Source organism: Monodelphis domestica, chromosome 3 (assembly GCF_027887165.1).
Source record: "Monodelphis domestica isolate mMonDom1 chromosome 3, mMonDom1.pri, whole genome shotgun sequence".
NCBI classification, from domain to species: Eukaryota; Metazoa; Chordata; class Mammalia; order Didelphimorphia; family Didelphidae; genus Monodelphis; species Monodelphis domestica.
Genome location: NC_077229.1, coordinates 47,381,495 through 47,396,108, shown reverse-complemented (window position 1 = coordinate 47,396,108; position 14,614 = coordinate 47,381,495). Strand labels below are relative to the sequence as shown.

At 46.7% G+C, this 14,614-nt stretch overlaps 1 protein-coding gene across 17 annotated transcripts in view; it reads left to right on the top strand.

The window, feature by feature from the left end:
• Positions 1–14,614, top strand: part of PITPNM2 (phosphatidylinositol transfer protein membrane associated 2) — a 280,414-nt gene that overhangs the window by 236,765 nt on the left and 29,035 nt on the right. For all 17 annotated transcript variants that reach the window (XR_008917332.1, XR_008917333.1, XM_056821849.1 and 14 more), the window contains 4 exons: positions 6,223–6,467; positions 8,900–9,089; positions 9,302–9,421; positions 13,231–13,529. Coding sequence is in view for 15 of the 17 variants with exons in the window: in XM_056821849.1 (XP_056677827.1) it covers positions 6,223–6,467; positions 8,900–9,089; positions 9,302–9,421; positions 13,231–13,529 (854 nt within the window). In the remaining 2 variants the exon portion in view is untranslated. The remainder of the gene's footprint in view (positions 1–6,222; positions 6,468–8,899; positions 9,090–9,301; positions 9,422–13,230; positions 13,530–14,614) is intronic.

Sequence of the window (14,614 nt, the reverse complement as noted above, 5' to 3'; positions counted from 1 at the left end):
TCCTGTGTGGGCCCGTTTCCTCATTTGTGGGATGGGGAGGTGGGACTCCTCCGAATCTAGGATCTCGTGTCCGATTTCGAGCGAGGGGCGCCTCCCCCCCATACAAGCATTAAGCCCGACTCCCCGAGGGATGGCAGGGGGCTGCAGAGAGGGCCCCGAAGCATTAGCAGCTGTGCCCTGGCCGTCCCTGCCCCCTGGGGGATGGGGGGGGGGCTGACCAGAGGGGCGAGCTGGCCCGGGAAGGGCCCTGAGGCGTCATTGCCGCTTAAGGACAGAGCACAGAGCTGGCCGGCCCTCCCTCCTGCAATGCAAACAGCGGCCGCGGCCCTTTCAGCGGAAGGGGGAGAAGGGCTGTGGGTTCCAGAGCCGGCCCAGCTCCGTAACCGAGCCCCGAGCACCGGCTGCTTTGCTTCTTCCACGCGGCCAGCACGTGGACAGGTTACGTAGCCGAGGCCAGAGCTCCTGCTTGACTGGCAACAACCCCCAGACCCGCCGCTTCCTCGGCCCTCCACTGGCCTGGCCAGAGGAACACGCGCACATGCCCGCTGAGGAAGCCGAGAGGCTCCCTGGGAGGTGGTTAGCGGCCTTCCCGGAGGCTTCCCTCTCGTGGGGCCTCCCGGCCTTGTCCTCACTGGTGACGAAGGGAGCCGCCTTTGCAAGCTTACTGCGATGTAGGAGAGCCCATGCGCTCATTTGTCAGGAAAGTGTACTATGAGAACCAGAGGCCAGGGACGCTCTGCAAGCCTCTTGGGACCCACAGAGCTCGGGAAAGACCTCCTGGACTTGGACGTAGCGGCCCCCGAGTTCACATCCCTGCATTACTAGCTTTGTGACCTGGAGGAATTGCTGCTTCTCTGAAACTCAATTTCCTTGTGTAAATTGAGGGCTAAGCTAGGTAATCTCTAAGATCCCTTCTCTCTGTCTCTGGCTGGCTGTCCGTCTCTCCCTCCCTCTCTCTCTCTCCCCCCTTCCTCTCTCTCTTCCTTCTTCCTCTCTCCTCTCTTCCTCTCTCTCTCCCCTCTGTCTGTCTCTCTCCCCTCTTCCTTCCTCTCTCTCTTCCCTCTTCTCTCTCTCCCCCCCATCTCTTTTCCCTTTCTCTCTCCCCTTTTCCTCTCTCTCTCCCCTCTTCCTCTTTCTCCTCTCTCTCCCCTCTTCCTCTCTCTCTCCCCTCTTCCTCTCTCCCCCCCTCTGTCTCTCCCCTCTTCCTTTCTCTCTCTCCCCTCTTCCTCTTTCTCCCTCTCTCTCCCCTCTTCCTCTCTCTCTCCCCTCTTCCTCTCTCTCCCCTCTTCCTCTCTCTCCCCCCTCTGTCTCTCCCCTCTTCCTTTCTCTCTCCCCCCTCTTCCTCTTTCTCCCTCTCTCTCCCCTCTTCCTCTCTCTCTTTCCTTTTCCTCTCTCCCTCTTCCTCTCTCTCTCCCCTCTGTCTCTCTCCCCTCTTCCTTTCTCTCTCTCCCCTCTTACTCTCTCTCCCCTCTTCCTTTCTCTCCCTCCTCTGTCTGTCTCTTCCCTCTTCCTTTCTCTCTCTCTCCCCTCTTCCTCTCTCTCTCCCCTCTGTCTCTCTCTCCCCCCTCTGTCTGTCTCTCCCCTCTTCCTTTCTCTCTCTCTCCTCTTCCTCTTTCTCCCTCTCTCTCCCCTCTTTCCTCTTCCTCTCTCCCTCTTCCTCTCTCTCTCCCCTCTGTCTCTCTCCCCTCTTCCTCTCTCTCTCCCCTCTGTCTCTCTCCCCTCTTCCTTTCTCTCTCTCCCCTCTTACTCTCTCTCCCCTCTTCCTTTCTCTCCCTCCTCTGTCTGTCTCTTCCCTCTTCCTTTCTCTCTCTCTCCCCTCTTCCTCTCTCTCTTCCCTCTTCCTCTCTCCCCTCTTCCTCTCTCCCCTCTGTCTCTCTCCCCTCTTCCTTTCTCTCTCTCCCCTCTTACTCTCTCTCCCCTCTTCCTTTCTTGCCCTCCTCTGTCTGTCTCTCCCCTCTTCCTTTCTCTCTCTCTTCCCTCTTCCTCTTTCTCTTCCCTCTTCCTCTCTCCCCTCTTCCTCTCTCTCCCCCCTCTGTCTGTCTCTCTCTCCCCTCTTCCTTTCCCTCCCTCTCCCCTCTTCCTCTCTCTCTCCCCTCTTCCTCTCTCTCCTCCCTCTCTCTGCCTCTCTCTCTCCCTCTTCCCCTCTCTCTCTCTCTCCATCTCTTTCTCCCCCCTCCATCCCTTCCCCTCTCTCTCCATCCCTCCCTCTCTCTCTCCTTCCTTCTCTCTGTCTCCTTATTTTCTGCTTCTTCCTCTCCCTCTTTCTCTACCTCTCTCTCTTCTCTCTCTCTCTCCTTGCTCTCCATCCTTCTCTTTCTGTCTCCTTCCTTCTTTCTCTGACTCCATCCTCTGTCTCTGTCTATTTCTTTCTCCATCTCCCCCACCCCTTTACCTTCTACCTTAGTAGCAGTTCCAAGGCAGAAGAGCAGTAAGGGCAAGGCTATGGGGTTAAGTGACTTGCCCAGGGTCACAAAGTTAGGCAGTGTCTGAGGCTAGATTTGGACCCAGGACCTCCTCTCTCATTGGCCTGGCTCTTTATTCACTGAGGCACCTCACTGCCCCTTTAGTATCAATTCTAGACAGAAGAGTGGACTAGGCCATTGGGGTGAAGTGACTTGCCCAGGATCACCCAACTAGAAGTGTCTGAGGCCAGATTTGAACCCAGGTCTCCACCAGACCTGGTGTTCTATCAACTGGGACACCTAACTGCTCCTACTTTGCCTTGAAACCGCTACTTAGTATTGATTTTAGATGGAAGATGGAAGGTAAGAGAGAGAGAGAGAGAGAGAGAGTGTATATGTGTGTGTGTGTGTGTGTGTGTGTGTGTGTGTGTGTGTGTGTGTGTGTGTGTATGATACTAAGTCAGAAGGTAACAGTTTTAAAACTATACAAAGTAAACTTAAGTTTGCCTGGTTTGGTGTCCTGGTTATTTATTTATTTATGCCAAGTATTCACCTCCCTTCCAACTCCCAGATAGAAAGAAAGAAAGAAAGAAAGAAAGAAAGAAAGAAAGAAAGAAAGAAAGAAAGAAAGAAAGAAAGAAAGAAAGAAAGAAAGAAAGAAAGAAAGAAAGAAAGAAAGAAAGAAAGAAAGAAAGAAAGGAAGGAAGGAAGGAAGGAAGGAAGGAAGGAAGGAAGGAAGGAAGGAAGGAAGGAAGGAAGAGAAAGAAAGAGATGGATGGCTAGATGGATGGGTAGATAGACAGATAAATTGGTAGGTTTCTTAGTTGGTTAGGAGGGAGGGAGGGAGGGAGAGAGGCTCCTGGCTGGGGTAGATGCAAAGACCATTTAGATAGATATTGGTACCTGGTCTCATGGATGCCAAATACTTGAATTTATAGACTTAGAACTAGATGGAATTTCAGGGACCATCTCCAAACTAATATCCAATAAAGATTTATTAAATGCCTACTATGTACTATGTGCTGGGAATATACAGAAGAAAAAGATAGTCCCAGGGCATCAAGGTGGCTCAGTGTATAGAAATTCAGGTCTAGAGACAGGAGATCCTAGGTTCAAATCTCCCCTCAGACACTAACTAGTTATAACACTTAACCCCTATTGCCTGGCCCTTAACCACTTTTCTACCTTGGATCTGATCCATGGTGTTGATTCTAAAATAGAAGGTAAGGGTTTAAAAAATAAAAGTAAAAAAACCATCCCTGCCCTCCGAAACTTACTCTAATGGGATGAAACATACATAAAAAGAAGGGAGGTCGTTAGTGGAATTAGGCATGGGGAACAGGACAGCAGGGGGCACCTCGCCTCTTGTTGCATGGAGTTGAATCTGGGCAGAGTGAGCTTAGTGTCCAGTCTCTGGCCACTCTAAAGGGAGGCTTGGGAGGAGCTCATTATTCCTGCCCTCCAATCAAAGGGGAGAGGAGGCTAGGGCAGGTGGTGTCCATCAAGGCCTGAGTTAGCAACAAGGGGTAAGTTTAGAGGTGATAAGCTTATCCTAGAAGGGGCAACTTGTTCTGCAGAGGGGAAGCCAGGCAAAGTGGTAGATGCCAAGTCTAACTTTTATCTTATGGATGCAGAAACTGAGGTCACAACCCATTTACCCAAGGCCACTGTCAGAGCATATTAATATGACAGCTCTTGAATATCCCCTCTAATGTTTCCTGGCTGAGAGACCTTGGGCAAATCACTCAACTTGGTTGAGCCTTGTTTCATCCTCCGTAAAATGGGCCTAATGGCACTTGCAGTGCCAGCCTTCTGTTCTGTACTGTCTCTGCAATCCCAGGGCCCAGTAGGGAGCCTGTCCCACAGCAAACACCTTAATAAATGCTTGTGATGCTAAATTGAATCGTTGTGAGTTTCCAGTGAGATAATGTGTGCGAAGCAATGTGGAAACCTTAAAGGAGTCTCTAAGTAAATGTCAGCTGTTGTTATTATTGGAGGAATGTTTATCCTGGAAGAGAGAAAACTTGGGGTGGGCGGGGGTGAGAACTGACTGCTGGGATGCAAAAGGGCTGTCATGTCAGATGGAAAAGGGGCTTGCCTTGTTCTACTTGTCCCCAGAGGACAGAATTAGGAGCAACTTGGGGCAGGGCGTGGGGGAGAGAATAGAGATGGAGGGAGTTGTACAGAGTTTTAATTTAGATTTGGCATCAGGAAAAACTTCCTAAGGATAAGAGGCATAGAGGCAGCTAAATGACTCAGTGCAGAGAGAGCCAGGCCTGGAGACAGGAAGTCCTGGGGTCAAATATGGCTTCAGACCCTTTCAATAATTATTCTAAGATAGAAGGTAAGGTTTAAAAAAAAAAAAGGATGCGAGGCATCAAACACTTGGCTGGGACACCTGGGGGTGAGATATCTTCCCTCCCTAGACATCATCAAACCAAGGCTGGGTGGGTGTCCACCTGTCAAGGATGTTAGAGAGGATCTGTTGGGAGATTTCCTCCTCTTTGTTCCCTCCCTTGCCCCTATAGAAGGGTAGAACTTGTAGAAGAAAGTGGAGACAGAGCACAAAATGGAAAGAGCACTGAAGTCAGGAAGATCTGGGTTCGAATCTTCCCTCAAAACACTTGACTACCTATGTGACCTTGGTCGAGTCAATATCCTTAGCGTCATGTTCTCTGAGCCTTGGTTTCCCCATCTATCAAATGAGGAGGGTTGGACTCCATTGCCTCTGAGGTAGCTTCCATCTCTAAATCTGTGATCCTAAGCATGGCAGCAATAGCATGAATTACTTTCCATCTATCCCTTCTATATCATCTTACATGTACATAGTTATTTACATGTCTTCCCTGTTAAAATGTATGCCCCTTGAAATGCAAGAACCAGTTCTTGCTTTTTTTGGCAACTCCAAGTGCTTTGTAAATGCTTGTTGACTGACTGGCCTAAATGGGCAGGAAGGGAATTTGCCCAGAAGCCTCTTTCTTCCAGGGGTTGTAAAGACATCAAGCACCTCAAAAACCATTCTCTTAGAAATAGCTAGGTGGTTCAGTGGATAGAGAGCCAGGCCCAGAGACAACAGGTCCTTGGTTCAAATGTGGCCTCAGATACTTCCTACATGTGTCAGCCTGGGTTAGTCACTTAACCATAATTGCCTAGCTCTTACTGCTCTTCTGCCTTGGAACTCATACTCAGTATTGATTCTAAGACAGAAGATAAAGGATTTTGTTTTGTTTTTAAGGCATTTCTTTCCATCTTTCTACCCTGGAAAGGTCACTTAGTGAATCACCATTTTCTCTTTTACAAAATGAAAGAGTTGGACTAGGTGATCCCCAAGAGTCTCTTCTGTTAGTGAATGAGTTCAATCAGTAAGCATTTATCTGTCGCCTCCAATTTGCTCGCCTAGACTCCTAGGAATATAGAGATGAAAGTGAAGCTGACTCTACTCTCAAGGAGTGAATGTTCTACTGAGAGAATGAAGTATATTTACAGCTATATTGTTTTTTTAATTGTTTTTGAAAGCTTTATTTAATTAATTTAGAATTATTTAATTTAGAATATTTTTCCATGGTTATAAGATTCATGTTTTTTCCCTCCTTTCAGCTACATTGTTCTAGTAACTGTAAGAATGATAACAACTTATTAGCTCTGATAATCTTCAGTTTTATTAATGATGCATATGACTCTAGTGTTCACTATTAAAACATAAACCCCCTAAGGCAGAGAAACTTTAACCCTAACACCTGCCTATAGTACCCAGTTAGGCAGATAAACGGACCTATGCATGTACACTGACAGAATTTGTCCTCTTTCTTCCCTGACCTAGGATGAGGCCAGCCTTCCACTGGTGCAGCCCTCTAAGGTCCACGTCTTGCTGCTGGTGCTACATGGTGGGAACATCCTGGACACAGGGGCTGGTGACCAGACCTCGAAACAGGGTGATGTTAACACCATTGCCATGGCATTTGACACAGTCATGCGTGTGCACTACCCCACTGCCCTCGGCCGGATCACCATCAAGCTGGTTCCCTGTCCACCTATCTGCTCTGAAGCCTTTTCCCTTGTCTCCAAGTGAGTGACATCCCATTCATTCTCTGAATGGCTGAGTTCCTAATTAGCTCCCCAGTCTGTGGGAGTCCCCAGTAGGGAAAGCCCTATGCTTAGACTGCTGAACTTGTATTATATTACCAGAATTCCGTTTTCATTTGGATCCCAATTCTGTCATTGGTTTGCTATGTGATTTTGGACAGGTCAATTAATCTTTCTGGTCCATAATTTCCTTATCTATAAAGTGAGGCAATCATAGATTTAGAGCTAGAAGGGATTTTAGTGACCAATGAATCCAAAAGCCCCTCATTTATAGATAAAAAAATTAAGGCATGGATAGGTCACTCAGAATATCACACTGAGTTAGTTGGACCAGGCTATCACCCTTAATCCTACCTAATGAACTAATTGGCCAGTGTATTTTCAGGGTTTGACTATTCCCTATGGAATGATAGGTTCCTTTTGCTATAGGTCAGATTAGGGTAGTTTGTCCAAAGCCTCAAATGAGTCAGGAAGCTACTAAGGAAATCCCTCTGCCCCCAAGCAAAGAGTTCTAGACACATTCCCATTGGGGAAAGAGTCATTTTCAGTTGTGTCTGATCATGGCCCTATATGGGGTTTTCTTGGCAGAGATACTGGAGTGGTTTGCCATTTCCTTCTCTAGTTCATTTGACAGATAAGGAAACTGAGGCACACAGGGTTAATGACTAACCCAAGGTCACCCAGCTAGTAAGTGTCTGAGGTCAGATTTGTACTCAAGTCTTCCTGACTCCAAGCCCAGTGCCCTATTTACCACATCATCTAGCTGCCTGCTGGGGAAGAAGCACAAGATAGTTGGGAATGACCTTGCCTTGCTTGGAACCATTGAACTTCAAAGGCAACTTTGTCTAACCCATACCTAAAAAGGAACAGTCTCTTTGGCCTCCTCCCTGACAAGGGATCTTTCGGCCTCTGCTTAAAGACCAAATTCTAGGTTAGAGGGTATGGGGTAGAGGGCATGATTGGAGGACAGTGGCCCAGTGGGAAGGGTTCAGATTCTAACTCGTTCCCTACCATCTGTGTGACCTTGGATAAGTCATTTCTCCCCTATGGTCCTTAGTTTCCTCACCTGTTTAAAAAAAACTTGGGGGTGAAATTAAACTCACTGACATCTGAGGTCCCTTCCAGCTTAGGAGTCTAGTGATAGGCTGTATCTCCCAAGATATAACATTCCACTGCTTGTTAGGAAATATTTATCTCTCCTCCCCCACCCCCCATGTCTTTTTGGTTCTTTTCTCTTGTCTGTGTTCTGGATTAAAATCTTCCTGAAGTGTTTCCTTTGACCTAAAAGAGAAGCTGGACTCCAATAGGAGCCAAGGTTCACATGGGGAAAATTCCCATCCAGTTCCTGATAGACAGATCTCCTCAAATCCTGAAAACTCACCATCTAAAGACCCTCAGTGGTCAAGCTGTTTCTCAGCCTGGGAACAGGGCCAGCAAATTTGGTGATCTATAGTGGGTTTAGACCCGCCAACGACTCAGAAGACTCAGGTGACGAGAAACTAATGCGAGATCCTTTGGTAAGGATGGCAGAAAAGTGACTAAACTCTAAATCCTTTGATCCAGGGATCCCATTATACCCCCAAGAGGGCAAAGCCAGAAACAAAGACATAGCTACAAAAATAGTCATAGCATTTTTTACAAAATCCTTCCCTTCTGTCTTAGTATCAGTTCTAAGACAGAAGAATGACAAGGGCCAAGCAATCGTGGTTAAATTATTTGCCCGGCTAGGAAATGTCTGAAGTCAGATTTGAATCCAGGTCCTCCCGACCTCAGACTCTAGCCACTGTGCTTCATTATATAATAGCACTTTGTATGGCTCCAAAGAACTGGAAGCAAAGTGAATGCTCAGAGATAGGTGCATGTCACCAATGAATGTCACAGAATATTGTTATATAAGAAAGCTGGGAAATTTTATGTCAACCAATATGGAGCAACATAAAGAAGTAGGGGTGCGAGGGATCCAGTGACTACGAAGTGGGTGAAAAGATCAGTATGAGAAAGCTTGGACCCTGAGCAGTTCAAAAGCTAGTATCGGTCATAGTGGCCAGATCATGAAACGTATCTTGTGCCTCTTAGCAGGGAAACGGGGCTACTAGGGAAGAGTGTCCTATACAACATCCCGTGCAGTCATTGTGTGAGGTGCTTCATTATTCCTTGTTATTATTGATTAGTCCTCATTTCTTCTTAAACATTTCCTTGATTGTTTTTGGTTACAAGAGAAGTTAAATGCTAAGCAGTCACTCTATGAGTGTGTGTGTGTGTGTGTGTGTGTGTGTGTGTGTGTGCGTGCGAGTATGTGTGAGTGTGCGTGTGTGTGTGATTTCCAGAAATGAACAGAAAACCAGAAAACTTTTTTCCCCAACAAGTCACAAATGAAGCCTAACCTGTGGCACACACCCTCTCTTGCCTCCCAGCCTAAGCCCCTACAGCTATGATGAAGGCTGCCTCTCTAATAGCCAGGACCACATCCCACTCGCAGCCCTGCCCCTCCTGGCAACCTCCTCACCTCAGTACCAGGAGGCGGTTGCCATGGTGATTCAGCGTGCTAATCACGCCTACAATGAATTCCTCAAGTCTCAGGAGGGCATGACCTTCAATGGGCAGGTGAGTGCCCAAGCAGTGCAGGGAGAGGGAGGGGTGGGGTGGGGCAGGGGGTGCCGGAAACCTGGCAGAATCCCTCATTATCAGGGAGGAAAATTCCCTCCTCTGGGCTGTCCCAGGATGATTGCTATTGGCTAGAGATGGGAGTAGGGCCTTTCCTCCATTCATTTCTCAGACTCACTGGTACATGCTTTGGGGCCTCTCTTTGTCCCCAGGTCTGCCTGATAGGGGACTGTGTCGGAGGGATCCTGGCGTTCGATGCCTTATGCTACAGCAACCAAACTGTCTCAGAAAGCCAGAACAGCAGCCGTCGGGGCAGCGTGGTGAGCATGCAGGTATTCCCACTGCTCTCCTTGACCTAATGTTTATAATAGACCCCTTTCTGAGTTTAATGCTCCACAGGCCAAGCCCAGCATGCTGGGAATGCACTGCCTCCTAGAGTCCTTAGCTTCCTTCAGTACTTTACTATAAGGTGGCCTCTCCTCTATTCAGGCAGTAAGCATTTAAGTGCCAACTATATGCTGGGCCTCTCCTTAGTTTTCAGTATCCTTCCTCTCCCCCCCCTCTTTCTTTCTCTCTCCCTCCCTCTCTCTCTCTCTTTTCCTCTCTCTCTTTTCCTCTCTCTCTCTTTCTCTCTCTCCTTTTCCCTTTCTCTCCCTCCCTCTCTCTCTTTTCCTCCCTCTCTTTCTCTCTCTTCCTCCCTCTCTCCCTTTCCCTCGCTCTCTTTTTCTTTCTCTCTTCCTCCCTCTTTTCTCTCTCTCTTCCTCCCTCTCTTTCTCTTCCTCCCTCTCTCTCTTTCTCTTGCTCTCTCTTTCTTTCTCTCTTCTTCCCTCTCTCTATCTTTTCTCTCTCTCTTCCTCCCTCCCTCTCTTTCTCTCCCTCTCTCCCTCTCTCTTCCTTCCTTCCTCTCTCTCTCCCTCTCTCTCTGTCTCTTCCCTCTCCTCCCTCTCCTGGCTCTCCTCTTCCTCTCCTTTTTCTTCTCCCTCCCTCCTTTCTTTCCTCCCCTCCTCCAGCTGGAAGACTTTGGAAGTGCAGTGCCCCCTTCCCACATACACACTTTATTGGTTAATACACTGAGGCCTGCCCAGAGAAGTGTAACTTGCCCAGGGTCACATAAGTTTTTGCTATATTGAACTGCCCCCGTCGTATCTGAATCAAGACAAAACAGATATCATTTTCTCTCTCTCTACATCTATCTGTAGACGGATGAGGATGTAGAAATTGACTTTGCTATAGATCTAGATATAAACAGACACACAGAGAGATAGAGCTATTGAATGTAAATGGAGACACGGACATAGATGCCTTCTACCGAATCTAAGCTGGCAGCTTGGTGGCCTATTGGATAGACGGAGAGAGATGTGTCTGGAGTCAGAAAGACCCAAGTTCAAATCTGGCCTCAGACACTTACCTGTGTGACCGAGGGCAAGTCATTTCAGTGCTGCCTGCCCCAGTTTCCTTAGTTGTAAAATGGGGATAATAAGGTCACCTGCCTATCAAGGTTGTCAATCAGGATCAAATGAGGAAGCTCTTTGCAAACTGTAAGGAGCTCTCCAAAGACCAACTCTTATTGCTGTTTGTTTTTTTTTTTAAGTTTCTTGGGGGTATGGATCATCCTGTCTCTCTCTATCCTGGCCCCTTGTTTACATCAGGCATTTAATACTTCTTTTGATGAATTAATTGTCAATCAGAACACCAGGTGGGTCCACAGAAGACTGTCTACTCCCATAAGGGTGGCCCCACTGCGCGTCCTTCTGCCCCTTGAGGCCCTCCTTAGCATCCCAGCAGCAGAAGCATTCGCAGGGAGGAGCCCACACCCCCTGAATCTTGTGCTTTGGGGTGTCTGGTGCCTGCTTGCCGGCCACTTAAATTGTCTTGGCCTGGGAGGAGGCCGGGCTGAGGCTCTCTGAATTGGAATCTCGGGCCCAACAGCCCAACTTCAGATCTCCAAGGCCCTTCCTAACTCCCTCCCAAGAAGGCTGGCCATGTTTTCCATTGCTCATAGCCAAGTAAGAAAAGCAGTTATCTGTTGACCCTCACCTGGGATTTTTTGAGCAGCCAATCATTAAGCATTAATTAAACCCCTACGCTAGGGGCTAGGCATTAGGGAAACAAAGATAAAAGTGAAAATGGGTCCTGCCCTCGAGAAGCTTAGCATCTTTTTTTAAACTATTTTTTTTTGGCCTTCCATCTTAGAATCAATATTATCCATTCCAAGGTGGAAGAGTGGGAAGGGTCAGGTAGTGGGAGTAAAGTGGCTTGTCCAGGATCACAGAGCTATAAATGTCTGAGGTCATATTTGAATCCAGGACCTCCCATCACCACACCTGACTTTTTATCCACTGAGCCACCTACGTGCCCTCGAGCTTATAATCTTTTTTTTAATCATTAAAATTTTTTTATTATTGATAACTGCCAGTGTGACTCTTTACACAGGCCAGCTGTTTCCCATAAATATTGTATTTGGATTAGTTTAAAAGTCACACTTTTGTACTCCCTAGACAACGAAGAGTTACCCAATCATGAAAATTGCACTCTTGTTATGATTGAGCTTATCATCTAATGGAGGGAAATAACATGTATTTAAATGGGGTTAGGGCCTGGCATAGAGATGCCTGAATTTATGATTATATAATAAGAGGCTACAGAGTCTGCATAAAACAAAGGATAAGAGCTTCAGACACTTCCCAGCTGTGTGACCTTGGGCAAGTCACTTCACCCCCATTGCCTAGCCCTTACCACTCTTCTGTCTTAGAGCCAATACTCATTAGTGATTCTAAGACAGAAGGTAAGGATTTAAATAAATAAATAAGTAATAAAAAATGAATAGGTAGATAGATAGATTGAATGAATATGACTGAATGAATAAATAAATGAATGAATAAACAAGTAAATAAATGAATGAATAAACAAAAATAAATAAGTAAAAATGAATGAACAAATAAGTAAATGAATGCATGAATAAATGAATAAACAAACAAAAATAAATAAGTAAAAAATGACTGAATGAACAAATAAATGAACAAATAAAAAAGTAAATGAATGAATGGATAGATAGATAGATGAATGACTGAATAAATAAATGAATGAATAAACAAATAAGTAAATGAATGAGTACATGAATAAACAATGAATGAATGAATGACAAGAGGGCAGCTATGGCTCAGTGGATTGCGAGTCTGGCCTTAAGATGGGAGGTCATGAATTCAAATTTGACCTCAGATACTTCCTAGCTGTGTGACCCTGGGCAACTCACTTAACTGCCACTGGCCTAGTCCTTCTTGCTCTTCTGCCTTAGAACCAACACACAATATGGATTCTAAGACAGAAGGGAAGGGTTTAAAAAAATTAAATTCAAAGTGAATTTCTGTTGCCATCTTTGGTTTTTACATTCCCTTCATTACCCTATGCTTCCTGCTCTCCTCTCCATTCTATTGATTTCTATGACAAAAAATAAAAGGGAGAGGCTTGAGCAAAATGAAGCGGCACAAGCCAGAAGCCTTGAAGCACACCGTCTCCTAGGATGCCAAGGGAGGGCACGTTCGCCTTGCAGTGCTGACGGAGTGGCGTCCCGTTATGTACGGGGCAGAGAAGAGTCCCTCTTAGACACTGGATGCACAGAGTCCCTTCTCTGGATGCTCTTGGTCTTTTCCAGGGAGCAGACTGCCCGATCCTGTTTTGGGCCTTCTCCCAGTATCCCTGAGGGATGGGGGCAAAGCCCAGGGGTGGTTCTATGTGTAAAAAATAGACTCGAATACAGGACTACAATCCCCACGAGCCTTTGCTCCACTTCCCCAGAATGCCTTGTAATCTCACCTGGGCCGAGATCGAGAAGGTATTTAAGCTGATTCAAAGGCTTTTGAGAGGCTCTCTCTCTTGGTTTTTTTTGGACTTCCGTTTTGGAGCAGGCGCGTCTCTTGTGTGATGGGAGGTTATTTTGTCTAGGCCTCTGGCCTAGGCACATGTTTCTTACTTGTATATTCTTTAATCTTTAATCTTTAATAAACCTCTAAAAAATATAATACTTCTTGCAGAGAGAAACTAATTTCTACCTGCCTCACCTGTCTCAGTCTCCCCGTCTCCCCTAAATTTTAATCTTTACATATGCCAGGGAAGAAATAAATTGATTGGGGGGCTGTTCCAGGAAACTGACCTTCTGTCCCCTGGGATCCTGGTGAATAACACCCACTGCTCTGGGAGTGGCGGCGCTGGTGGCAGTGGCGGCGGCGGCGGTGGCGGAGGAGGCGGCGGAGGAGGCAGCAGCGGAGGCGGTGGTGGCGGCGGCTCCAGCTTGGAAAGCAGCCGTCATCTGAGCCGAAGCAACATTGACATCCCCCGCAGCAATGGGGGCGAGGACCCCAAGAAGCAGCTACCCCGAAAGAGGAGTGATTCGTCCACCTATGAGGCGGACACCATAAAACAGCATCAGGCCTTTCTCTCCAGGTAAGGAGGCACTGGGTGGGGACACCCCAGGACTTTCTGGGAGTTGAATTGGAACAGATGGCTGGGCTCAGAGCCTCCGTGTTTTCCTTTCCAGGGGACCGAAATAGGAATGGTTTGTGGTCATTGGAAGGCTGCCCTATTAGAGAATGAAAGACTGGGAAGGCATTTTCAAGACTAGTCTCTCCATTTTACAGATGAGCAAATGGAGGCCCTGAACTGTAAGGAGATTTACCCAGGGTAGAGTGTCCACATCAGATGTGAACCCTGGTTCTCTTTTCCTGCCAAACCCAACCACTGCCCCATGCTCCCTCTTCCAACAGAGTAATAGAGTGCACCATTCATTTCTCAAGCAAGTCAAGGTTAGCCACGTGCATTCTTCACAGCAGCCACAAGGATCCATCTCATAGATGAGGAAACTAAGATCTCAGAAGAGTCCAGTAAATTACCTGTAGTAGTCACACACTTCTTTTTTTTAACCCTCTCCTTCTGTCTTAGAATTGATACTAGGTATGGGTTCCAAGACAAAAGAGCGGAAAAGGCTGGGCAATGGGGGTGAAGTGACTTGCCCAGGGTCACTCAGCTAGGAATTATCTGAGGCCAGATTTGAACCCATGAATTTCCCATCTCCAGGCATGATTCTATCCACTGACCACCCAGCTGTCCCACAGCTTTCTTCTTTTTCTCTTTTTTAAACTTACCTTCTGTTTTAGAATCAATTGTGCATCAACTACAGGAGAGGGGAGGGGAAGGAAAGAACTTGAATCTTGTAACCATGGAAAAATATTCTAAATTAACTAATTAAACAAAATCTTCCCCCAAAAATAAATAAATAAAAGACCATAGAACCATCTAAAAAACAAATAAATAAATAAACTTATCTTCTGTTTTAGAATCAACGCTTTATATTGATTCTAAAGCAGAAGACTCGTAAGGGATAGGCAATGGGAGTTAAGTGACTTGCCCAAGGTCACACAGCTAGGAAGTGTCTGAGGTCACATTTTGAACCCATGTGACCATGAAAATGTGGGTTCAAGACTTTGAATTGCCAAAACTGTAAAGATAATTTTTAGTGTCTTGATTTTATA